The sequence below is a fragment of the Solea solea genome, chromosome 20 (genome assembly GCF_958295425.1).
Source record: "Solea solea chromosome 20, fSolSol10.1, whole genome shotgun sequence".
In the NCBI taxonomy this organism is placed as follows: Eukaryota; Metazoa; Chordata; class Actinopteri; order Pleuronectiformes; family Soleidae; genus Solea; species Solea solea.
The window spans coordinates 5498380-5525326 of record NC_081153.1 but is presented as its reverse complement, the minus strand read 5'-3'; the positions used below and the strand labels follow the sequence as shown (position 1 = coordinate 5525326).

The following is a 26947-nucleotide window of genomic DNA, read 5'->3' as shown; positions in this document are numbered from 1 at the left end:
TGCAGAGATTGGAGCAGACTCTTGGGATCACAGGTGCTGCCATCTGCTGGTTTAAATCATACTTATCTGATAGATTCCAGTTTGTTCAAGTTAATGATAAAACCTCACTACAAACAAAAGATAATTGTGGCGTTCCACAAGGCTGAGTGCTTGGGCCTATACTTTTTACCTTATATATGCTTCCACTAGGGAACATTATTAGATAGCACAACATACACTTTCATTGCTATGCAGATGACACACAACTATATTTATCAATAAGGCCGGATGAAATAAATCAGGCTTATTCAACTCCAGGAATGTCTCAGAGACATTAAGTCCTGGATGACCTGTAACTTTCTACTTTTAAACTCGGCCCTAAACACCTCAGAGAAAAGCTTTCTGACACTTTAGATGACATCACCATGGCTTCCAGTTCCACTGTGAGGAACCTTGGAGTTATTTTTAACCAGGAAATGTCATTTGATTCACACATAAAACTTATTTCCAGAACAGCCTTCTTCCACCTGCGGAACATTATGAAAATTAGAAACATTCTGTCTTTACAGAAGGCTGAAAAACTAGTTCATGCTTTTGTTACATCTAGAGTAGATTACTGTAACTCCTTATTATCAGGATTTCTTCCTGTTAAGGGGGAGTTGTTTGGTTTTTTTTCTCTGTCCACTGATGCCTAGTGTTTGCTCATTGTGTGAACTGTTGGGTTTCTCTGCTCTCCTTGATGTTGTCTATGTACAGTGCCTTGAGATAATGTATGTTATGATTTGGCGCTATACAAATAAAATTAAATTTAATTTAATAACTGACAAGATGTCATGTGCGGCTGTTACTGAAGTGACCTGTGAAGCCACACGTGACACTTAGAGGACATTAGAGGACACAATAGAGGACATGGCCTCTATTGTGGATGAGAGAGAGAAAACGATTTTGCACGCAAACTTGGCTCCCCCTACTGGTTCAGTCCGAGCTCTACTGTACACCACTGCTGTGCCTGAAAGATATACCTTTGAGTCTCCTTTCTTTCAGTCCTGCATAAAGTACCTTAAAAGGGAAAGTATCTTACCAGAAAATTACTTTTTTAAATAATATTACTTAAGGAAAAGTACTTAAATTATTATTATGACATTTATATATACTTTAAAGGACAGGATGACAATAATAATCTGCGTATAACAATTACATTTATTGGCATCAACAAACGTTTTACGCAGCAAATAATAGGGTGAATAATAAAAATGTCCATGTCCAGGACTGTGAAGACGATAATACATGTTTGAAAGAAACAGTCTCGATGACAAGTACAATTTCCATATAATAAGAATTAAAAAAAACAATGACATAGCCGATGATATAAGATGTACTTAGTTTTTAGCAGTAAATGTATTAAAAGTGAGGAGTTGGGATTGAGCCATGGTGGATCAGTGGTAGGGGCGATTTGTTTTTCAACTGGACGGCTGTGGGTTAAATTCCTGTAGCTCTGCAAGTCTATACGTGCCCTTGAGCAAAGACACTTAACCCCATGTTGCAGCATGTGAATGGGTGAAAACTGTAGTGTTAAGCAGCTCATCAAGACTAAAAAAGCACTATTTAAATACAGACCACTGCCAACTCTTCTTCTTCTCTTCCTTAATAAGCTGATTCTTAATTCTTAAATCCCGCAGACATACTGCTCCGGTACAGGAGGTGGCGGTAATGCGCTTATTTTGCTTCTCTGGGGGAGAAGAGCAACTTCCGGTGTAAACATTACGAACATGTGTTAAATAACTGTCCTCTCCTCGTCACGTATGTCCTGTCTGTCGCTCCTTTTTCGGTTAATATTTAAGTCGTCTTGATTATTGGTGTTACCCCATGGCGGCTTCGATTCATGTCTCCAAAGTCCGCTCTTTGTACAAGAGGATTCTGGTCCTGCACCGGTTCCTGCCGCTAGATTTAAGGGCCCTCGGCGACCAGTACGTGAAAGACGAGTTCAGAAGACATAAAGGAGCGTCGTCTGAGGAGGCGAGGAGCTTCATGACAGAGTGGGAGGTAACGAAGTAAAATTAAAATCTCATTGACATTGGTCACAGTGCCCAGCTAACAACGTTATGGGAACGTTACCTTTTGGTTGCCCTGGACTGTGCTATGGTTGCTACGAAAAAAATCCCTAACATTAGCCTTTGGTCGCATATTCAGTTATTCCCCCTATCCTTCATTCAACCTTCTCTTAACTTTACTTTTGTCATTATTATATATATTATAATTCAACCTTTATAGTGCGTTCTCTTTTGATACAACCTTTATAGAACGTTCTCTTTTGGTTCCCCTAACATTACTTTTGTCATGTGCTTTATTCAACCTTTATAGAATGTTCTATTTTGGTTGCCCTAACATTACTTTTGTCATGTTCTTTATTCAACCTTTATAGAACGTTCTATTTTGGTTCCCCTAACATTACTTTTGTCATGTTCTTTATTCAACCTTTATAGAACGTTCTATTTTGGTTCCCCTAACATTACTTTTGTCATGTTCTTAATTCAACCTTTATAGAACTTCTATTTTGGTTCCCCTAACATTACTTTTGTCATGTTCTTTATTCAACCTTTATAGAACTTCTATTTTGGTTCCCCTAACATTACTTTTGTCATGTTCTTTATTCAACCTTTATAGAACGTTCTCTTTTGGTTGCCCTAACATTACTTTTGTCATGTTCTTTATTCAACCTTTATAGAACGTTCTATTTTGGTTCCCCTAACATTACTTTTGTCATGTGCTTTATTCAACCTTTATAGAACGTTCCATTTTGGTTCCCCTAACATTACTTTTGTCATGTGCTTTATTCAACCTTTATAGAACGTTCCATTTTGGTTCCCCTAACATTACTTTTGTCATGTGCTTTATTCAACCTTTATAGAACGTTCCATTTTGGTTCCCCTAACATTACTTTTGTCATGTGCTTTATTCAACCTTTATAGAACGTTCCATTTTGGTTCCCCTAACATTACTTTTGTCATGTTCTTTATTCAACCTTTATAGAACGTTCTATTTTGGTTCCCCTAACATTACTTTTGTCATGTCCTTTATTCAACCTTTATAGAACGTTCTCCTCTGGTTCCCAGTACGTTGCCTGAATATTACTTTTGTCATAACCTTTATAGAACATTCTTTTGGTTCCCAGAACGTTCCCCTAACATTACTTCTGTCATAACTTTCATAGAACATTCTCTTTTGGTTGCATTCATGTTCTCCAAACATTACTTTTGTCACAACATTTAGGGAACCTTTGTAGAACATTGCAGTTTGTTAGCATTAACATACTACAGCATGTGGTACATATTCTGCTCATTTTATTATTTTAAACTGTCTGCACATTAGTACTTATACTTGCAAACTTGAAAGAGTTTGAATTTAATATAACATTTAATTTAATTTTACTTTATAATATAAGGAAGAAAAGCAACCGACACATGTGAAATGAAGTTGGACTACAGCTTTATTTGTCATTTTCACAATACAAATAAACTCAAAAGTGCACACCACCTTTCGAAGACTGTACAGCAACCACTTTGCCAGCAGATGTCACCCACGTGCTCAATGAATGAAGCTTCAAGGAGTGAACCAATTTTCAATGCAATGGTCCAAAAGGGTTCAGAGCTTCATGAAGCCCCATTTGGCCGTCACTAGTTGTTACACTCGAACACTTGCACTAAGCAGCTGATGTCATCAAAGTCCATGCGGATTCAGAGCTTGAGGGTTTAGGGATGGCACTGGGCCTGGGTCAGTAAAACCTAGTAAACCCTTTTCAAAAATACAAATTTAACATGTTGGCTTGAATGCCAGAGTGCTGTTTAATAGGAGGACATGACAGTCAGTGCAACAGGGCAAGATGGAGGCAGATGATCTGCTCTGGCGACCCCTAGAAAGATAAGTCGTAAAAAGATGATGATATACACAGTGCTTTATCCAACGATTGACTGTCAGTACTTGAAGATATTTTTCACCTCTGTCATTTTGACATGAAATAATGGGTAAACACAGGTGTCACTAATGACTTTAACAACCGTTATAGAGCAGTCTCATCATCAGTGTGATCAGGAACACCTGTGTTAACCAGTTTATTCCTGATATAATCAACATCTGCTCCTATCGTCAATACATTCAAACTTTTGCCAGGCCTGACACCAAGGGATTTTTGAATTATTTATTTCATAGTTGCAGACCAACTTTCCCAATTAGGAATATATTTTAAAAGAGTTTTGCTTGAGTTGTGGCACACTCTGGTTCAAGTAAGGTGGTAATCTGAGTTGGACTGGCTTGATACCACTTTTCCATGTCCAGTACTGATATCAAAAATCTTGATTATCTATTGATACTGACATTAATCTCACTCACTCTTCTACCACTTTATCCTCCACGTGCTGGTGCCAATCTCAGCTGACAGAGTTAAAGGCGGGGAACACCCTGGACAGGTCACTAGTCCATCACAGGGCCACATAAAGACAAAAAACCACCCACCCTCACAACATTAGCAGGGATTAATGGGAGGGTTGCATCAGGAAGTGTGTCCAGCATAAAAAAATCTCAGCTAAATCAAATCATGTGGATCACTGAAAAAGCAGGTGATCCAATGTGGCGACCCCTAGAGAGGAGTAGTCAAAATAAAAGTTACACTAAATGCTTTGACACTGACTTTACTCCCCCACTCCCTTTTACATATATCATATAATATGGATCTCCAGTACAGAAATATACCATAACTCTGAACTTAACTCAGTATTTAAAACTCTCCAGCTTCTACATTCTAAATGTATTTTCTTAAAGCATGCTTAGTTGTGTGTGATGTCATCTGATCCTTTTATCTTAGTTCCTCTGTGGGGTGTAACATCAGCTTGCATCCATGATGTTGCATTATAGACAATTCCGACATGACACGACACAAAGTTTGTCATCTTCTCTTTCTTCTCATCCCGACATACTTCGCTAAGATTTTCTAGAAAGCGATATGATGGCTAAAACAAATCCACCTCCAGACGGGACACAGAGGCAGACCAGACTGTTCCTCGCCAAAGCAGTCTTCCATGTCTTTCAGAGTACTAGTGCAGTCGGGGAACTCTCTTACCAGGATACAGCCATCCACATCTCCCGTCTGGTGGCCGAAACAATGAAAGTACTCACTGTTGAGGGACATGTTCCGCACATCGACAAGGCCAAGTCCTTGGCTGATAATGTCGTTAAAGAGCTTCAGGGGAAGTATGGCAAGATGTTTAAGTACATGCTGCTTGAGCAGGACCCAGGTGTGGAGGCTGTCATCGTTCTCTGCCTACGGAGACACGCTGCAAAGCTGTTTATGAATTTCCCCATCTCCAAACAACTTATGATAGCCATCTCCACATGCTTAGTGTTGATCACAGGCCCGTTCCTATTACTTTGAACCTGTTTGTTTCTGCAGTCAGAGTCAGAAAAGGGGGAGGTGCTCAAATAGACCTCACAACAGCAGGTATATTGTTAGCCTGTGAAAAAGGGACACTTAAAACATTTAAATTGTCAGTAGTTGTTCTTTCCTGTGGTGTTTTTTTTTTTTTACATCTGCATCACCCATGCATATATTTTGATGTCACAAAAGGACCAGGAACAAGTTGGAGGAAGAAGAAAACAACTCAATTGGATCTCAATGACAATGTTCCGCTAGTTACTGTAATGTCCGGACTATAAGGCGCACCTGAATATAAGCCGCACCAGCTAAATTTGGGGGAAATACAGATTCTTCCATATATAAGTCGCACACGACTATAAGCCGCAGGTGTTTTAATGTTTAATTACCGTATATAAGGGTTCCTGCTACCACGGAGGGGATTGTCGGGACAGAGATGACTGTTTGGGAACGCAAAGCGTCCCATTTATTAAAGCCCACATAGACCGGAAGCTCCAATTAACGCTGCGTTTGTGTGTGTATCTGCGTCATTACCTCGTTTATGAAACCCTAACGTTTCAGAACAAACAGTTCAGCCACTGCTGAGAAAATAGTGTTGTATTGTTTTCCTGGGCTCTGCGAAGCGGATCGGCACTTCCTTAATTTGATGTCGTCATCAGAAATCCTCACCACTCCTCTCACCACCATAGCGCCTCCTGGTGCGGCACTAGTCCGGGCACATCCGGTTGCGTACATTCAACCGCAGAAGAAGAAGAACTACTCTCGTTGTAGCTGCTGAGATGCAGAGCATCCACCGTGCCAGAGGGGGAGCTGTGTATCTGAGAGCTGGCCTATCTATTACGTCATTCCAGGTACCTGGCCAATCACAGGACAGTGGGAAAGCTCTCGTTGGCTGGCCAATCACAACACAGTCCACATTCTGGGGGTGTGGTTTTGGTCTGAAACAGCGCGGCTGACGAGAGCGTCAGTGAGGAGATATTTTGATCGGCTCGTTTGCAGCGATTAGGAGGTTTTTAACCATGAAAACAAGTTAATATATGTAGGTGGACCTCCATAACTAACATATATGTGTGATACAAGCATTCTATGTCACCTTTAACATTTGAGTGCACAAATAATACAATGGTGCGCTCCCAGCGCACGTCCTGCAGTCATAGTACCCTAGTAGTGCAGTATAACAAAAAACAAAGTTTACAGCGCTTGACATGGCAATAGCGTTAAATGGCTAAATTTAATTTGTTTTTAAAAGTGCTTGCCTGTAACACGGCAGTAAAGGTGCAGTAACACGGCTGCTTAACAACATAACCTGCATCTTTTCCGAAAAGTGCCAACACAGCAGTAAAGGTGCAGTAACGTGGCCGTTTACTGTATCAAAATAACCAGCCTACTATACCAGAAAAGTCAGTCATTAATCCTCGTGTCAACGTCTTCCTGCTGCATACTAAAACCACCGAAGTCCTCTTCGTCAGTGTTGGAAACGAACAGGCCCAGAATGGCCTCGTCAACCACTCTCTCTCCTTTTGTTGTCGCTCTCAAAACCAATTAACTCCTCTTCCTCTTCGTCAGTGTTGGAATCGAACAGCCTCCGAACGGCTTTGTCAGCCGCTGCGCCGTCCTCTTCATCATCATCACGCAGCAGTCCAGCTTTTCGAAACCCGTTGGTGACCATTAGCTGTAAAAATCCATAGATAAGCCGCACCGTTGTATAAGCCGCAGGGTCCAAAGCAAGTGAAAAAAGTAGCGGCTTATAGTCCGGAAATTACGGTACCCCTCTTATAATTGATCTTTTAATTGTAAATAAATATGTAGCATTGTCCCAAGTTGTTAAAAGTAAGGTCTGGGTATCGAACTTCAGTCCTTTGTGGTGTCAACCAAACTTTCTCTTTTGATACGTAGCATTTCTGCAGCATTCAGTTTGACCAAGACCTAATGGTGCTCGTGATCGGTCTTGATGTGTGCAGGAAGTTAGAAACAGCTCATTAGCCAAAGTAGAAGCCAGTGAGCGTGTGTGTCAGATATTCTCTCAGTCTCAAGTCTGGATTAAATGAGCATTGACTTCGGCTTCAGTGATCTACATATTTGATTTGGCAGATGTTTTTTGGAGCCAGATGCCCTTCCTGCTGCAGCCCTGGCATTTGTCCGGGCTTGGGACTGGCACGATGTGGCTGGTGGTCAATTAGAGTGTACGGTATCAAAAATGATCAATTGTAGGTTCTACTGTAATGGAATGTGAAGAAATGCACAAATAAAATGTTTAAATTTCACAACTGTATTTTTGCAGCACATGATAGCCCTAGTCCACCATTTTAGGTCAAAATGCACTTTTGATATATTATGGGGGGGGGGGACGAATTTCACTTCAAACGAATAGGAATAAGAAGGTAATTCTGATGAATACGAATAACTGCTTTGATCTTTAATCTCAGCAGGTACAAAATATAGCCTGAAAATCCATTCATCCATTCATCTTCTACCGCTTTATCCTCCACAAATGGCCAATCTCAGATGACGTAGGGTGATCAGCAGGGTAGATCCTGGACAGGTCGTAGCCTGAAAATGTCAGACATTATTTACATTTATGCCCTATTGGAGAATCAGTACACTTGCAACTTGTTCTGTAGATACTAAAATAATGTAGAAGTGTATTTCTTTCTTTTTTTCATTTCACACTATTGGGGAAATCCAGTGTTTTCCAGTCCAATGAAACACTTCTGGGGGAGGGTAAATCACCCATTTGCAGGTAATTTCTATAATGAAGTAGATGGTGATTGCAGCTGAAATCCTGAGAGGAGTCTTTGCTGTCATTGCAGTGGCTGTGAAGCCACCAGCGGAGGGAGGGAGAGTGCAGTCTTTTTCATTACATGTCATTATGCCACACTAAATGGACTATGCATGGTTATCAAACCCAGAGTCCATCTGAGTCCCAACTAGGATACGGGTGGCTCCTGTCACCGCTTTGGCTGGATTTCAAATGAAAGCATTTTGAAGGAAACTCATTTTGGCCAAAACAACAGAGATGTTTCATGTCCAGATTAGGTTGTTAAAGTGCAGGGGAGAGACAAACAAACAATAAGCTCTGTCTGTCTGCTTCTGTGTCATCTGGCCAAAGATAAAACTGGGTATAAAAACCACCTTTAGTGATACTTGAGCAGATTCCATCGACTAATCTTGACAGAAACTCAAGTTATTTTTTTGCTTCTGTAGAATACGAAGGTAGGCCGGACATCTTGGCCTAGACAAACAGTTGTTCCTGCTGGACTCTCATCGTGGTCTCACTGACGTCACTACGTTTTATTGGTCAGTGCTAGAAGCCTGGAGGACTCTGGGCATCAGCCGCCCTCCCACCACTAAGCCTGGACTGTGGATATTTGAGGAGCCACTGTTTAATAACACTTTCCTCTTCAGTGTGGTGCTTGCTTCTGCCAGTGTGAGAGACCGTTTCATCAAGGCTGGCATAATCAAATTGGGACACCTCTTGGAGATACCACCCACGACACTCACTGAGAAGGTCAACATAAGGTCCTTTAGACTGGTAGGGAAGGCCATTGAGGAGGTGCTGCTATCCCTGTCGGTTCCACAACGGGCGTTTGTCCAAGATGGAGCCCACGTTGACCAGTGGAGTAAGGGTGTAGAGTACGTGTTCCCACCCATCATGGTCACACCCACTGTTGGAGATTGGAGAGAAAAAAGTGGTCTCCTTCTTTCCATGAGGACACCGGTCATGGGAGCTTTCCACACCTGTGGAAAAAAACAACTCCACCTAAGCTGTGTAAAGGTGCTGAACTTTGGCTCGCTGTCGGACCTCAAAGAAACAAAATGGACTGAGGTATTTGGCAAGGACGCTTCCCCTAGAGGCTGTTGGCGGCTCCTGTATAAGCCTCCTGTTGAAAAACGGATGGCTAACCTCCAGTGGAGAATTATACATGGAATTATAGCTACAAACAGATACAGAGCTCGTCTGGATCCCAGCACCGGGGAGGGGTGTCCTTCTTGTGGGAGGACCGAAACAGTAGAGCACTTGGTGATTTCATGTCCTCGTCTCACAGACCTATTTAAGTTGCTACACGGGTGGGTAGAGGCCCTGGGGGAGGTTTTTTCTGCCTCACTCTTTGTGTTTGGACTAAAGTACACTGTGAAAAAAAGACAAACAATGGTGCTCATCAATTTTTTGCTGGCCACTGCTAAACTAGCAATCTGGAAAAGCCGTAAAAGCCAGGTGTCCGGTGTGGGCTGGACTGAGCCGGTGCTCTATCTGAAGGCACTGGTCTCTGCCAGGCTCAGGATAGAGCACGCATTCTACAAACTGACATCTAATCTGGGTATTTTTAAGGCTGTGTGGGGCATCGAACAGGTCCTGTGCTCAGTGAGTGAGGACGGCGCACTACAGGTCAAATTTTAGTTTTGTGTGAGTGAGTGAGTGAGTGAATGAGTTGATTAATGTTGACTAATTGTAAAAAAAAAAAAAAAAGGGTTCGTAATTAAAGTTTTCTGAAAAGTCAAAAGTCTTCTTCTTCTTCTTCTTCTTCTTCTTCTTCTTCTGTTTTCCCATTTGGATGACATATAGAAGTAACTCAGCAGTAAAATACAATTTAAGGCTAGAAGACAATTTAAAAAAATAACTAGTACCGCGCGCGGTTCTGAACGGGTTCGAGCCGACCCACGCGGGTCGCCGTGTGCCACGGCTCCCCGCGTGCCTCGCGCTCTCACCCGTTCATTCACCGCGCGCGGTACTAGTTATTTTCAGTACTAGTTATTTTCAGCGGCGTCCCCGCGCATGTCGTTCCAAATTTTGTGGGGGATCGGGCAACGTATGGCAAAGTTATAGGGCACTTCCTGTTTAAAATGGCAGACTTTCTGTTCGGTCAAGTGCGTGTCCGTAAACGTGTTCAGGGAACTTCCCTTGTCTTACATATCAAGTTTTGTGCAGATTGGATAATCTTGGAGTTTACTTCCTGTTTTCGGGCATTCCACTTCCTGTTGGGAGGTCATCTCTTGCAGACATGCTCAGGACAGGTCCCTGGTGTCACATAAAATGTTTCGTGCAAATCGGACAACGTACGGCAAAGTTAGAGGGCACTTCCTGTTTAAAATGGCCAACTTCCTGTTCGTCTCCGTAAACGTGTTCAGGGAAGTTCCCTTGTCTTACATATCAAGTTTTGTTCAGATCGGACAATGTAAGACTTTACTTCCTGTTTCGGGCGTTCCACTTCCTGTAGGGAGGTGACCTTTTACGGACATGCTCAGGACAGGTCCCTTAACTCACATATAAGGTTTTGTGCAGATCGGACAACGTACGGCAAAGTTAGAGGGCACTTCCTGTTTAAAATGGCCGACTTCCTGTTCGGTCAACGGCGTCTCCGTAAACATGTTCAGGGAAGGTCCGGTAACTCAAATATCTAGTTTCGTGTCAATCGGACAATGTAAGACTTTACTTCCTGTTTCGGGCGTTCCACTTCCTGTAGGGAGGTGACCTTTTACGGACATGTTGAGGAAGGGTCTGGGGTCCCACATACTAAGTTTCAAGTGGATACAACAATCCCTGTTGGAGCAGCATCAAAAACTATAAATGTAATTCTGTCTGCTGTCACCAGGGGGCGCTGTATTTGAAAATGAATATTTTCATATAAACGTGTTCAGGGCCGGACTGTCATCAATCCTTGCAAGTTTGGTTCAGATCGGACCAGGATTGGCAAAGTTGTAACAGTTTGTTTTTTTAGAATTTTCTACCACCACCAGGAGGCGCTGTTTTCAAAATGTACCGTTTCAGCAACATAGTCGTCTTCAGCAACTAACCATCATCAACTATAGCAAGTTTGGTTGGGATCAGACCATCCATCGCGAAGTTATAAGAGTTTCATTGTCTGTTATGAAAAATTATTATTATCTCCAATTTTGGCGCCCCCTATCTCGTACGCCATACAATATTTTAAAAAGCTTTTGATAACTTTTGATGCTCAACTCGTCCACATTGATCTCACCAAGTTTGAAGGTGATTGCACAAAAGCTCTAGGAGGAGATAATTGAAATACAAGCTGTCATATTGTCTACTGTCACCAGGGGGCGCTGTTTTTGAAATTTAATATTTTCATATAGACGTCTTTAGGGCCGGACTATCATCAATCCTAGCAAGTTTGGTTCAGATCGGACCAGGATTCGCAAAGTTGTAGCAGTTTGATTTTTTGTCCCAAAAATCCGACTTTGCGTCGTTGCCATGGCAACACCATTAAACGATTTGTCGTCATATTGATCACGCATCATCTACCATGTGTTTTGACTGTTGTCACCAATTTTGAGTGCGGTACGATTATCTGTGTAAAAGTTATTCCCGAAATCGTAAAAAAACTTTTTTTTTGTGTATTTTCTTTCACCACAAGGAGGCGCTGTTTTCAAACTTCACCGTTTTTTCATAGACGTCTTCAGCCATGGCCCATCATCAATCATAGCAAGTTTGGTTCGGATCGGACCTTCCATCGCAAAGTTATAAGAGTTTTTTTTTTCTGATGCGAAACATCAGAATCATCACGAACTTTGCCGCCCCCTATCTTGTGCGCCGTGCGACATTTGAAAAAACTTTTGATACCGTGAGCTCCTCAACTGGTCCACAGGGACCTCACCAAGTTTGAAGGTGATCGCACGAAAATTCTAGGAGGAGTTAGTTCAAATACCATTGCTGCGAATTCGCCAAAATCGCCAAAAAATCGCCAATCAACCCAAGATGGCGGATTTCCTGTAGGTTTCACGGGAAAGTCGTCATCGACTTTTTTGACCGTCCCCACCTAATGAACGTGTGTACCAAGTTTCGTTCACTTACGTTAAACCCGACATGAGTTGACCTAATAGAAGTTTTTTGCGTGACTTTTTAGCCCCTCCCACTTCCAATTTTCCACGCATTTTCCCCGAACGACTTTCAGACGTAAATTTACACCACGATTGATGCGGTCACAAAAATCTGTGAGTTTTGGGGTATGGGAAAGGCCTCAAAAATGCGATTTACTTTTAGGAATAATAATAATAATAATAATAATAATAATAACTAGTACCGCGCGCGGTTCTGAACGGGTTCGAGCCGACCCACGCGGGTCGCCGTGTGCCACGGCTCCCCGCGTGCCTCGCGCTCTCACCCGTTCATTCACCGCGCGCGGTACTAGTTATTTTCAGTACTAGTTATTTTCAGCGGCGTCCCCGCGCATGTCGATCCACATTTCGGGGGGGATCGGGCAACGTATGGCAAAGTTATAGGGCACTTCCTGTTTAAAATGGCAGACTTCCTGTTCGGTCAAGTGCGTGTACGTAAACGTGTTCAGGGAACTTCCCTTGTCTTACATATCAAGTTTTGTTCAGATCGGACAATGTAAGACTTTACTTCCTGTTTCGGGCGTTCCACTTCCTGTAGGGAGGTGACCTATTACGGACATGCTCAGGACAGGTCCCTGGTGTAACATATAAGGTTTTGTGCAGATCGGACAATGTATGGCAAAGTTAGAGGGCACTTCCTGTTTAAAATGGCCGACTTCCTGTTCGTCTCCAGAAACATGTTCAGGGAAGGTCCCGTAACTCACATATCTAGTTTCGTGTCAATCGGACAATGTAAGACTTTACTTCCTGTTTCGGGCGATCCACTTCCTGTAGGGAGGTGACCTTTTACGGACATGTTGAGGAAGGGTCTGGGGTCCCACATACTAAGTTTCAAGTGGATACAACAATCCCTGTTGGAGCAGCATCAAAAACTATAAATGTAATTCTGTCTGCTGTCACCAGGTGGCGCTGTATTTTAAATTGAATATTTTCATATAGAAGTGTTCAGGGCCGGACTATCATCAATCCCAGCAAGTTTGGTTCAGATCGGACCAGGATTGGCAAAGTTGTAACAGTTTATTTTTTTAGAATTTTCTACCACCATCAGGAGGCGCTGTTTTCAAAATGTACCGTTTCAGCAACATAGTCGTCTTCAGGAACTAACCATCATCAACTAGAGCAAGTTTGGTTGGGATCAGACCTTCCATCGCGAAGTTATAAGAGTTTCATTGTCTGTTGTGAAAAATTATTATTATCTCCAATTTTGGCGCCCCCTATCTCGTACGCCATACAATATTTTAAAAAGCTTTTGATAACTTTTGATGCTCAACTCGTCCACATTGATCTCACCAAGTTTGAAGGTGATCGCACAAAAGCTCTAGGAGGAGATAATTGAAATACCAGCTGTCATATTGTCTGCTGTCACCAGGGGGCGCTGTTTTCGAAATTGAATATTTTCATATAGACGTCTTTAGGGCCGGACTGTCATCAATCCTAGCAAGTTTGGTTCAGATCGGACCAGGATTCGCGAAGTTGTAGCAGTTTGATTTTTTGTCCCAAAAATCCGACTTTGCGTCGTTGCCATGGCAACACCGTTAAACGATTTGTCGTCATATTGATCACGCATCATCTACCATGTGTTTTGACTGTTGTCACCAATTTTGATTTCGGTACGATTATCTGTGTAAAAGTTATTCCCGAAATCGTAAAAAAACTTTTTTTGTGTGTATTTTCTTCCACCACAAGGAGGCGCTGTTTTCAAACTTAACCGTTTTTTCATAGACGTCTTCAGCCATGGCCCATCATCAATGGTAGCAAGTTTGGTTCGGATCGGACCTTCCATCGTAAAGTTATAAGAGTTTTGTTTTTCTGATGCGAAACATCAGAATCATCACGAACTTTGCCGCCCCCTATCTCGTGCGCCATGCGACATTTGAAAAAACTTTTGATACCGTGAGCTCCTCAACTGGTCCACAGGGACCTCACCAAGTTTGAAGGTGATCGCACGAAAACTCTAGGAGGAGTTAGTTCAAATACCATTGCTGCGAATTCGCCAAAATCGCCAAAAAATCGCCAATCAACCCAAGATGGCGGACTTCCTGTAGGTTTCACGGGAAAGTCGTCATCGACTTTTTTGACCGTCCCCACCTATTGAACGTGTGTACCAAGTTTCGTTCACGTACGTTAAACCCGACATGAGTTGACCTAATAGAAGTTTTTTGCGTGACTTTTTAGCCCCTCCCACCTCCAATTTTCCACGCATTTTCCCCGAACGACTTTCAGACGTAAATTTACACCAGGATTGATGCGGTCACAAAAATCTGTGAGTTTTGGGGTATGGGAAAGGCCTCAAAAATGCGATTTACTTTTAGGAATAATAATAATAAAAATAACTAGTACCGCGCGCGGTTCTGAACGGGTTCGAGCCGACCCACGCGGGTCGCCGTGTGCCACGGCTCCCCGCGTGCCTCGCGCTCTCACCCGTTCATTCACCGCGCGCGGTACTAGTTATTTTCAGTACTAGTTATTTTCAGTACTAGTTATTTTCAGCGGCGTCCCCGCGCATGTCGATCCACATTTCGGGGGGGATCGGGCAACGTATGGCAAAGTTATAGGGCACTTCCTGTTTAAAATGGCAGACTTCCTGTTCGGTCAAGTGCGTGTACGTAAACGTGTTCAGGGAAGTTCCCTTGTCTTACATATCAAGTTTTGTTCAGATCGGACAATGTAAGACTTTACTTCCTGTTTCGGGCGTTCCACTTCCTGTAGGGAGGTGACCTTTTACGGACAAGCTCAGGACAGGTCCCTGGTGTCACATATAAGATTTTGTGCAAATCGGACAACGTACGGCAAAGTTAGAGGGCACTTCCTGTTTAAAATGGCCGACTTCCTGTTCGTCTCCGGAAACATGTTCAGGGAAGGTCCGGTAACTCACATATCTAGTTTCGTGTCAATCGGACAATGTAAGACTTTACTTCCTGTTTCGGGCGTTCCACTTCCTGTAGGGAGGTGACCTTTTACGGACATGTTGAGGAAGGGTCTGGGGTCCCACATACTAAGTTTCAAGTGGATACAACAATCCCTGTTGGAGCAGCATCAAAAACTATAAATGTAATTCTGTCTGCTGTCACCAGGGGGCGCTGTATTTGAAAATGAATATTTTCATATAGACGTGTTCAGGGCCGGACTGTCATCAATCCTTGCAAGTTTGGTTCAGATCGGACCAGGATTGGCAAAGTTGTAACAGTTTGTTTTTTTAGAATTTTCTACCACCACCAGGAGGCGCTGTTTTCAAAATGTACCGTTTCAGCAACAAAGTCGTCTTCAGCAACTAACCATCATCAACTATAGCAAGTTTGGTTGGGATCAGACCTTCCATCGCGAAGTTATAAGAGTTTCATTGTCTGTTATGAAAAATTATTATTATCTCCAATTTTGGCGCCCCCTATCTCGTACGCCATACAATATTTTAAAAAGCTTTTGATAACTTTTGATGCTCAACTCGTCCACATTGATCTCACCAAGTTTGAAGGTGATCGCACAAAAGCTCTAGGAGGAGATAATTGAAATACAAGCTGTCATATTGTCTGCTGTCACCAGGGGGCGCTGTTTTCAAAATTTAATATTTTCATATAGACGTCTTTAGGGCCGGACTATCATCAATCCTAGCAAGTTTGGTTCAGATCGGACCAGGATTCACGAAGTTGTAGCAGTTTGATTTTTTGTCCCAAAAATCCGACTTTGCGTCGTTGCCATGGCAACACCGTTAAACGATTTGTCGTCATATTGATCACGCATCATCTACCATGTGTTTTGACTGTTGTCACCAATTTTGAGTGCGGTACAATTATCTGTGTAAAAGTTATTCCCGAAATCGTAAAAAAAAATTTTTTTTGTGTATTTTCTTTCACCACAAGGAGGCGCTGTTTTCAAACTTCACCGTTTTTTCATAGACGTCTTCAGCCATGGCCCATCATCAATCATAGCAAGTTTGGTTCGGATCGGACCTTCCATCGCAAAGTTATAAGAGTTTTGTTTTTCTGATGCGAAACATCAGAATCATCACAAACTTTGCCGCCCCCTATCTCGTGCGCCGTGCGACATTTGAAAAAACTTTTGATACCGTGAGCTCCTCAACTGGTCCACAGGGACAACGCCGAGTTTGAAGGTGATCGCACGAAAACTCTAGGAGGAGTTAGTTCAAATACCATTGCTGCGAATTCGCCAAAATCGCCAAAAAATGGCCAATCAACCCAAGATGGCGGATTTCCTGTTGGGTTTGGATCATGGTCATAATGTAATTTTTTCTTCATCCCGACCTTCTACACATGTGTACCGAATTTCGGGCATGTGCGATAATTGTGTTGGTCATGGTGAATTTGGACAGGTGGCGCCGCACTTATTGGCCCCTCCCACATTCAATTTTTGACGCACATTCCCCGAACCTTTTTCAGACGTAAATTTACACCACGATTGATGCAGTCACAAAAATCTGTGAGTTTTGGGGTATGGGAAAGGCCTCAAAAAGGCGATTTACTTTAAGGAATAATAAGAATAATAATAATAATAATAATAATCCTTCCAGTTTCAAGAGGGTTCTTGCAACCTTGTTGCTCGAACCCTAATAATCTTTTGCATTTCAATAGGGTTCTTGCAACCTTGTTGCTCGAACCCTAATGAAAGACAAAACAAATAACTATTTCATGTCTTTGAAAGAGACCATTTGTTCCTTAAACTTATCATTATAAATTTAAAACCAATTACCCCATGTCTTGGCAAAGAAAAAACAACGCCATTATATTATATTGGTCCCTTGTAAACCAAGGAACTTTTCTAACTGCAATAAAAGCATCTAGCCAAATCATTGTTTTTAGTCTTCCTAATCTGAGTTTAATTACAGGGCAGACCTGGAGGGAAGGGTGAACCAGGGCTGACAGTGAGTACAGTAATTGAAACATGTGACAATGAGATGTATATTTGAACATTTAAAAAAAAATTTTTTACTGTTCACAGAGAGAGGAGGTCATCAGAATAATAAGGGAAATCTGTGGTAAATCACATGTTTTACTTTTAACTTTTCCCATAATAATCACAACTTAGTAGAATCGCTGTGCGATATAAAACTGATATAAAATGTGTTGGGGAAAAAAGGTAAAATAGTAATGCAAAGACACTTTTTGTTGTGTTTCTATTGGTTTTGTTTGTTGTCCAGGCTGTGGTCTGAAGTGCAGAGAGGCACCTCTGGAGCTGGTGTTTGTCATAGATAGCTCTGAGAGCGTGGGACCAGACAACTTTGAGCTGGTGAAGGACTTTGTCAATGCTCTCATTGACCAGCTGTCGGTAAGCAGAGAGACTACCCGAATAGGTGTGGTCCTCTACAGCCAGGTAAACATGGTGGTGGTAAGTCTGCAGCAAACGTTAAGCCAAGATGAAATCACGGCTGCCATTCAGACGATGCCATACTTGGGTGAAGGCACCCTCACCGGCAGTGCCATCCATCAAGCTAGTGAGCTGTTCCAAGCCTCGCGGCCCGGTGTGAGGAAAGTGGCCTTGGTTTTAACAAATGGGCAGGCTGACCCGCAAGACCTCAGACATTTTCAAGAGACAGCCTTGGATGCACATGCTCAGGGGGTTGAGATGATTGTTGTGGGAGTTATTAACAAGAGCGACCTTCTGTATGATGACTTCCAGCAAGAGATCAATGTGATTGCATCTGAACCTGCTGAGGAGCATATCTACCTTGTAGATGACTTCAGGACACTTCCCAGTAAGTACATTTCTGGATAAGATAATTGTATTTGTTCTAAAGGAATCCTTTATTGACAGACAGACAGACAGACAGACAGACGACTTTATTAATCCCTTTGGGAGGTTCCCTCTGGGAAATTAACAGCTCCAGCATCCATACACAGCACTGTTAAAAATAGAATAAAATAAGATAAGAATAAAAATAAAAATAAAAATATAGAAATAAAAATGAAAGTGACCCATGCTATATATATGTATGTATACCTACATACACATAACCAATGTATATATATATATACATACATACATACACAGATACATGCATACATACGCACACACACATACATATACATACACATATACATATATATGCATACATACACATACATACATACACATATATACATATATATATACACACACACAGGTATAGGTACACACACACACCTAGAGTTACCCCGTAATGCCCAGGGTTTTATTGCACATGTCTATGGTTTTATTGCACATTATGTTATTGTTGTGTTTGTTGTTTGTTTAGTTCGTACCGTTTTTTTTATTTTTTGTTTGCTTGTTGCCCTCCTCCCCCCCAGTGAGGAGTTGTACAGTTTGATGGCCCGGGGGACAAACGAGTCCCCCAGCCTGTTGGTCCTGTATTTTGGGAGGAGCAGCCTCAGCTATTGGGTGTGCCAATAGCTGAATGGTGATATGCTTTCAGCAGCTGGTCAACAGTTTTACTAGTCAGCCTTTACTGCATGCCTCTCCCCTTAATATCTATGTCCTCCTCACTGTCAAACGTAGATAGATAGCCTTTATTCCCAAAGGGAGAAATGCATTTTCACCATGTAAAACCACATGAAGACAGCAAACATATAACACACACACTGGTTTTTTTGTATTATTTTTTTCATTAAACAGTTGTTGAATAAACTCATAAGTATTGTCAGGTTTGCTAGAGGTGGGAAATCCAGATCTCCTGTGTGACAAGACGGAACAGCGAGGACTCAGACGCAGAGGCCTTTTATTGTCTTTATTGGCACTCTTAACAGAACACAAGGCAGATCCTCTTACTGAGGGAAAACAAAGCGTGGCTATAAAAAGCTATAACCAATGGGGAGCGCAACGCTCTTCAAAAGAAACGTTGCATAACTATAGCCGCGGAAACAAAAAATCACTCCGAAGAGGAAACTAAATTCAGACTATGGTTATCAATAAAAGCTTAAACAGAAACTCTCCAAACGGAGGAAAAACAAGGCTCGAAGCACTTCAAAAAACGAAAACAAACTCAAAGCACAATCCTACTGATTGGCGATCTATAACTAACTAAGAACGAGGTCAAACACAAAACGCAATCTAAATGATTGGATCTACTCAGTCTATCTAACAAAACGTAAGTCACAATCCTAGTGATTGGAGTTTCCTAAAAAGCTGTGAAAATGAACAAACAGAAAATCTCTCCCAAGGAGGAAAACAAAAGGGGCTATAAATCTTAACTAAGGTATTAACTTACAGGCTATGCTAAGAAAACTTACAAAATAAGGCGTCGCTCACAAAGAGGATCAAAACTTGAATATTCTGTGGCTGTGACAAGGAGCTCGGGTGATCAGGCATGGACGAAAACACAGGGGAACAGAGAGTTTTTAAAGTCCACATGGCTTAATTGTCAGCAGGTGTTTGTAATCAGGCCGGCAGGCCGGCAGAGGAGGGGGCGGGGCAAACTGCCGGAGTGACACTGTGAGCTGTTGCTGAAACAAGACTGATTAAATGAACCAATAATCTGTGCTGATTGTTATTGGTATTGGTCATAGAAAACCCCATATCAACAGACCTCTTTCCACAGTTTTGTTTTCTGTAACTATGAAATAATTTGTCTGCTTTTTACCTGTTTTATAACATAAGTAGTAATTTTCCTGAGGAGTTCTTGGTCTCGGTCACTACTTTATGGTCTTCGTCGGTACAACGTGATGTCATTTTGAAAGTGATTAACCCATTTAGGGCACATGGTTGGTCTAGCAGTGAGCACTCTTTCCTCTGCAGCAAGAAGACCCGGGTTTGCATCTGGTTGCAATGTGCGTGGGTTTTCTCTGGGCTCTCCCGTTTCCTCCCACAGTCCAAAAACATGGAGATTTTGGGGATTAGGCAAATTGGACACTCTCAATTGACAGTCGGTGTTTGTGTGAGAGTGGATGTTTGCTTGTCTCTATGTGGTCCTGTGAAGGACCGGCGACCCGTCCATGGTGTACGCTGCCTTTCGCCCTATGGCACCAGTGCCCCCCACAAACCAATCCAATGTGGTGGATAAAGTGATAGTTGAGTGGCAGCATCACCACATGGATGGTCAGCTGCAAAAAACAGGACCTTTTGGCCTAATTTGTATTCCCTTGGTAGCAGTGTAAAGGGTGGGGAGTGTAACCAATAATGAAGAAAATGATTATAGAATAGGTGCAGGTTCTGAGTGACGCTTATGAACAGAGGGTAAAACAATAGATGCCAGTGCACACAATCATTTATTCACAGTTATTCTTTTCAGGAGTCAACAATAGAAGGGGGCTAAATATACAATAATAATCAATAAAACCAGTCCCAACTGCCATGTGACAGCAGTACAATGAACACTGCACATTGTACTGTGTATGATTGTGTATGTGACAAATAAAATCTTAATCTTAGATGAATGAATGATCCCATTTAAAGTTGAATAGACCATAAATACTGACAGGTGATTGACCTTTAAGCTATCACACTATCAGGGAGATCCACATTTGACTTCTTCTCAAGCTTCACCCTCTCTTCCAAATATGGTATCCTCTGGTTTCAGTAAACTAAAATGGTGCTGGACAAACGGCAAAATTTAAGTTCAACAAAATGGGTCATGCCACGGACGGTTGACATAACCTGTATATACTTTTTGTTCTGTCAATGTCATGACATGAGAGCCAATCTATTAAACTGACAATATCTTTTAAAAACACCACTGTAAAAACGTTTTTGAATGTCTCTAACCACGATTGAACTCTTTTTTTTCCCGATGCAGCTCTGGAAGGCACAATACTGAGTCAGATTTGTGGGCAGGATGACACAGCAAACTTTCTACCAAACTCGGTCTATCGAGCTGTGGAAACCCACCCAGATGTTCCAGGGGACAGCGGCTTTCATACCCATTCCAAAGAGTTTACAGAGGAGGAAGACACACACGTAAGGCTGCTTTTGTGTGTTGTGAAATATAGTCATCTCAAGTCTGCAGGTCTGAACCTGGCTTTTGAGAAGTAAATTAAACAAGAAAAAACAAGGAAATCTCATTGGGAAGAACACGTTCAGAATCATGGTTTGAGTTATGTGGAAGCCAGTTGGAGCTGACCGCATTTAGGAGGGGACAGAGCTTCCATGAAAGCAGTAAAATCCCACACCTTTTCCGGCTGCACCAAGCCCATGTATGGAGAAATCTAGACTAGTGCATTTTCAGACTGGCAAGAGACAGATTTTATGTTCTGAAAGAGTTAATGGATGACAGAGAGACACTTCATCACCATGCAACTATGCCTGATGCTTCAACTATTCAAACAATGTGATGTTTGCCTTCATACCTTTAAGTTATAGTCAGATAAAATCCTTTTTCGTTGTCATGCAGCAGAATTTTGTAGTTCCTTTTGTGGCATGGATCCAAAACAAAAAGTACATAGTGCCAGAACTGGCAAGGCAGACCTGCTCAGTCTTTGACTTTGAGGGGGTGTCAATTACCCCCTAGACAGACGAGCTAGGGGCCGTACTATGGGCATGGCAGAGCTCTGCAGACACGGACTGCAGAAAGTATGACCCAGGATTTTCACCTGCAGAGGACGTAGCATGACACAAAACATGTTGACAGAACCATGGAAATGATGGGTTTGGGACTTGCCGTATTAATAAACAAACAATCCACCTTGTTATTATCTTTAAGACCACCCTTATTAATCACACGGTGTGTGTGTGTGTGTGTGTCATCACGTTAGCAGCAACAGTTTACCTGCGCGTCATCGATGCAGGAGGATTTCAGCTCACTGGCTGACAAAATCACGACTTACATTTTTTGTAATTATAAAACTTCAACGACTTTATTATTTCAATGTCCCGAAATCAGAACAGACAAGCCAGGGTGTGCATTTGTTGCATATGGAAGAAGCAGCTGACCACGCCAAAGAGGAATCGCATCCTTTCTGGCACGTACAGGCCACCGTAGTTCCCCAGCAAACTGAACTTTACAAAACAATCATCAGTGACCGCACATCGTCATACAATACAAAAGGACAATGCTTAATTTTCAGTACAGTAGGAGGACTCGCAAGTGTGAAATGTATTTGAACAAACAGCCAGCACCAACACACATATTAGACACGGCAAACACTCTCATTTCATGTTTGTTTTGTTTTTTTTACCAGGATTGAACCTGTATTTGTATCCATATGGTCTCAGATGGTAGGTCAGATAGTACAGAACATACTGCATGTCAGGAGGAAGGTAATGAAAGGAGACGGTGAAGTCCGAGCAGCAAGCTGGACCCTGGAGAGAGAGGAGGGTGCATTGGAGATTAGCAGATTAGCAGATTAGCAGAGTAGCAGGATTCAATTTCACTTGCTTTGTCATTAAAGAGCGTGTAGCTGAGTTCAAGTCTGATTCACACTCCGTTATGAAACAGCAACTTTCACTTTTATGTAGATTGTATGTAACCAGGGAGTGTTTCAATTTGCCTCCAGGGGGCGATACCACTTGTTGCAGAAACAACACAGTTTGAATGGAAGTCTACAGGATAACATTTTCCTCAGCACTTCTTGGTTACAAACGGTAGTTTCAGGTGTTCAGGTCAGTGTGAATTTTGAAAAGGATGGAAAATAGACGATGAAGCACGCGGCATGCACCGTTAGCTAGGTCCAACAGGTGACATCTGCAAACGTACGGCTTTATGAGCCGCCGTTCAGTGGAGGAAGGTGATGCAGTGCCCTATAAGGTGCCCTTGCCACTTTGTTTCCCCGTGTTCTCTTCCAAACAAAAAGGGAGCCATTATGAGGTTCCCTACTGTCCCTAAATGACAGTGTCCATCTCAGTGATAGAAAATGATGTCTTGCTATAGAGGATGTCCCTATATGTATATACGTATATACAGGTGTGTGTGAGAGAGCGGAAAATTATATTTGTGTGTGTGTGTGTGAAGTGTTATCACATCACAAAGGGTCACAGGAGACGCGTCTATAGGACGCATGTTGACAATGACTGGGTTAAATTCAGACTGATAGGTTTGTGTGTACAGTGTTGCTTACCTCTGATACAGGGTAATGATCATACAGCAGGTACCAAGGTCGAGGTCTTGGAGGTTGTCTGACTACATAGTATTCTGGTGGGTAAGGAAAAAATGTCTGTCTCATCTTTACGTCTCTACTGTCCCCCGTTGACACATTCATCTTCTCCATACATTGTCCCAGAGCCATGTCTTCGATGTCAGAGAAGTGGGTGCACTTGCCGGTCTCAAAACCTTTAATAAATCTTCTCAGCGCTTCCTTACTGAGGACATAACCTGCTCCTCCAGCCATGTAGCCTTGTTTGACGAAAGGGGAAAATCTTCTGCCCAGGTAATGAGGCTCCTCTGTGTCATACTTGGACAAAACATAGCGGAGATTTTCGATGACAATGAATGTGTCATCGTCTGCCTTCACAAACCAGTCTGCTTCGTCAAAGTGGTGCCGGTGGACGTACTGAAAAGCCCGAATGGTTTTCCAATAAAGGTTCTGCCTCCCCTCGCTCACGTTCAGCCCCACAGTGGGGAAGTCCGTCTCCACGGAGCTCATGAACAGTACTTTGTCACAGTGCCGGGTCCAAGTCGCTTTGACGTGCTTGGCTTTGCCTTTCAGATTCTGGGGTCCCGTCATGATCCAACATAAGATGCGCACTGACCGCAGAGGAGCAGATGGTGTGTTGTTCTTCTCATCTGCAATTATAACAAGCACAAGAGATCAAAAGTGTTGCGTGACAAAGAACCTCAGGTTATACAGTATGACTCAATACTGAATCCTAGAAACCATAAATGTCACAAATGTATGCAGCTCATGGAAAAACCAGGAACAAGTCGCCCAAGGGGCATGAAAATATTTGAAGAAGATGTGGCCTGTTGAGGGTTAGGGTTAGCCAAGAGACAGTATCATCACATTTACATAGTCCAGCCCCTCTTGGTCTAGCTCTCAGTGACATCTGATATCTGTTAGCCCACAGGACAGAAACTATTGTAGTAGTATGAACAATGGTTATCAATAGCAGATCTAGGGACCCCGGGTGTTCTATGAAGAGGTGGAGGGGGGTCCAAGAGAAAAAATAAAATAAAATATGAATATACATTTTATAAAAATTAAAACAGGAAAGATAATATACTTAAGCGTTAGAAGGATAAAATATATATATATATTTTTAATATCAAATTAAATACATTTAAGTGGCTCTGCGTTATAGTGTGGATGGATCAGTCTGTTGCTGAATGAGCTGATGATGTGCTAACTCTCAGCAAGTTGCTAAATCATAAGCATCACAGTCACATGTCGTTCATGCATTATTCAAGGTTGGTTTGTTATTCATCTTAATAGCAGATAGTCACATTCTCCCGTTACAGCTTATAATATGATCGTCTGATCGAACAGAAGTTTGTTTTGCGACAATACTTTACGACCACGATTTAGTTCTTCTGCAATGCGTTTGTCCTTGTCCGTCTTCATTCAGCGATATAGATAATAGATAATCAGTTGGCACTGATTTATATTAACTGTTCTTGCGTATAGTATCCTCCTGTTGACAGTGTAATTGTAAATGTTCTCCTTACAAGATCCTGAAGGACACCGCAAGTGTGAAACATCACCCTAGGGGGCCTCACTGTCAACTTATCAATGATTTGACGAAGAATTGTGATCATATGTTGACAGATGAATCTGAAGTAGATCGTCAACTACTCAGACGCTGACACAATCTACAGGGAAGTAGTTAAAATGACGGTTTTTAGTAGGGTTAGAATCTGTAAACCAACACTTGAAGCACAACCTCAAGTCGACTGGCAGTTCATTGTATGTCACTTATGAGCTGAATGAGTGTCATCTTATTTTGATCCTGTTTTATTCAAAGTCTGGAGTTATGTTCCATTTTTACAATAGTAACTCATACAACAAGGAGTCCTTAAGACCTTCTACGACTCAGTAGTGGCATCAGCCAAATTTTTTTGGAGTGGTCTACTGGGGCAGTCGCATCACAGCTGCGGCAATATACTGTACATTTACATAAGTGCAATATACACATACAATTTACACATTAATATCTTTATATATTGTACATTTTTTGGTAATGCATGTTTATTATTTATTGTCTTTGTAAATTTCCCCACTGCGGGACAAATAAAGGACAATCTTATCTTATCTTAAATACTGAGTGTTGTAATGCTTTATCATGGGATTAAGTGTCTTTGTCCAAATGACACATCGACGAGCAGAGCCAGGAATTTAACCCAAACCTTCCAGTTGAACAACAACTCGTCCTACCTCACCTCCTCACTCCTGTAATAATTTTACTTCTAAAACTGAAGTACATTTTATATCAGAAAATTACTTTCGACACTTAAGTATAGTAAATGTCATTAACTTTAAGTAATATTATAAACTGAAGCGACTTCTACCAAAGTCATTTTCTGGTAAGATACTTGTAGATACTTGAGTGAAACAGTCCATCATTAGACAGACACAGAGAAATCAGTAAACGGTGCCTGTGTTTTTGAAGTACTGTGACAACTTAGACTTAAACAAACTTGACTTTACGGTTCATCTGCTACATCTCTAATATTGACTATGTCGTGTGCTGCTGACGTCTTCTAATCTCCTGAAAGAGATTTCGATCTCAGTGGTTATAAAAATGAATATATACACACACACACACACACACACACACAATTACTTTAGTTAGAAAGTATCAAATATTACAAAAATGATATGTCATTGTATGCATATAATGAATGCAAAATAAGTAAAATATTGTTGTCTATGTCATATGTGCCCAGTTTCTAAAGTGGAATGCGAGAAAGTTAATTATTCACATCACAGGTGGACCAGAACAGCTCAACTCTTTAAGCAGTTTTGAGTGATTTATGATTCGATTCGATTCAACTCTATTGTCATTGTGCAGAATAAAAAGACAAATGAAACGCAGTTTGCGTCTAACCAGAAGTGTAATATAAATCAAATATAAATAGGTAGCTGTCAGTATTTACACAGAATTTACTCTTGGCAGCTTTGAATCAAATAGGATAAGAAAAAAAAAATCCCACAATACATAACAGACCATAGGACCAGCCCGTAACGAAGGAAAATTACCTTACCTGTGTGATATAGTTCAACTTCTCCTTTGACATGCGGCTTCAGGTGAGTCAGATACTGAATGGACTGCTTTGTCGAGCCACCCGTGTACAGCAGGAGGCGAAGGGACAGAAATCCGACTATCAGTCCAGTGGCAAAGTAAAAATTCGAGGTTTTCCCCAAACGCATGGTTGACCTGTGGAAGTCAACAGTTAACTCTTTTGCATCACAAGTTAAATGAGGAAAGCTTCTTTTTTAAGCCGATGACTTCATAAGTGCTGGTTATTTATTTTTTTTACCTGATCAAGGATGAGAAGAGCTACTTCTGCTTCTTTCTTCAAAGTCAACAGTCTCCTCTCTTGCAAACAGGTGTTTCCTATAACTGGCATGAGTAGGCTGGAACTTCAACGAGCACACCTTATATCTCATGTGTTGTTTGCCATCCTCTATGCACTTCACTGTACTCTGAGTTTGCATGTTTATTCATTATATACAAATATAATATACAAATATAACAAAACCACAAAACAGATCATATGCATGTCATTTATTAACGTTAAACACATGTAAAATGTGTCCAGATTGTGTTATAAATTAAAACAGTGATAAAATAGCTCAGGCTCAACGGTTCATAAATAAGCTTTAATTAATATGG

At 41.7% G+C, this 26947-nt stretch overlaps 1 protein-coding gene across 1 annotated transcript; it reads right to left on the bottom strand.

The window, feature by feature from the left end:
• Positions 1 to 22327: 22327 nt before the first annotated feature.
• On the bottom strand, positions 22328 to 26698 carry LOC131447848 (glycoprotein-N-acetylgalactosamine 3-beta-galactosyltransferase 1-like). Its single transcript, XM_058619930.1, has 4 exons — positions 26592 to 26698; positions 26316 to 26488; positions 23236 to 23900; positions 22328 to 22480 (listed from the first exon to the last, which is right to left on the bottom strand). Exons 2-4 carry the CDS (start codon positions 26479 to 26481, stop codon positions 22328 to 22330), a joined length of 984 nt encoding a protein of 327 aa, XP_058475913.1. The 5' UTR covers positions 26482 to 26488; positions 26592 to 26698.
• Between the last annotated feature and the right edge of the window lie 249 nt (positions 26699 to 26947).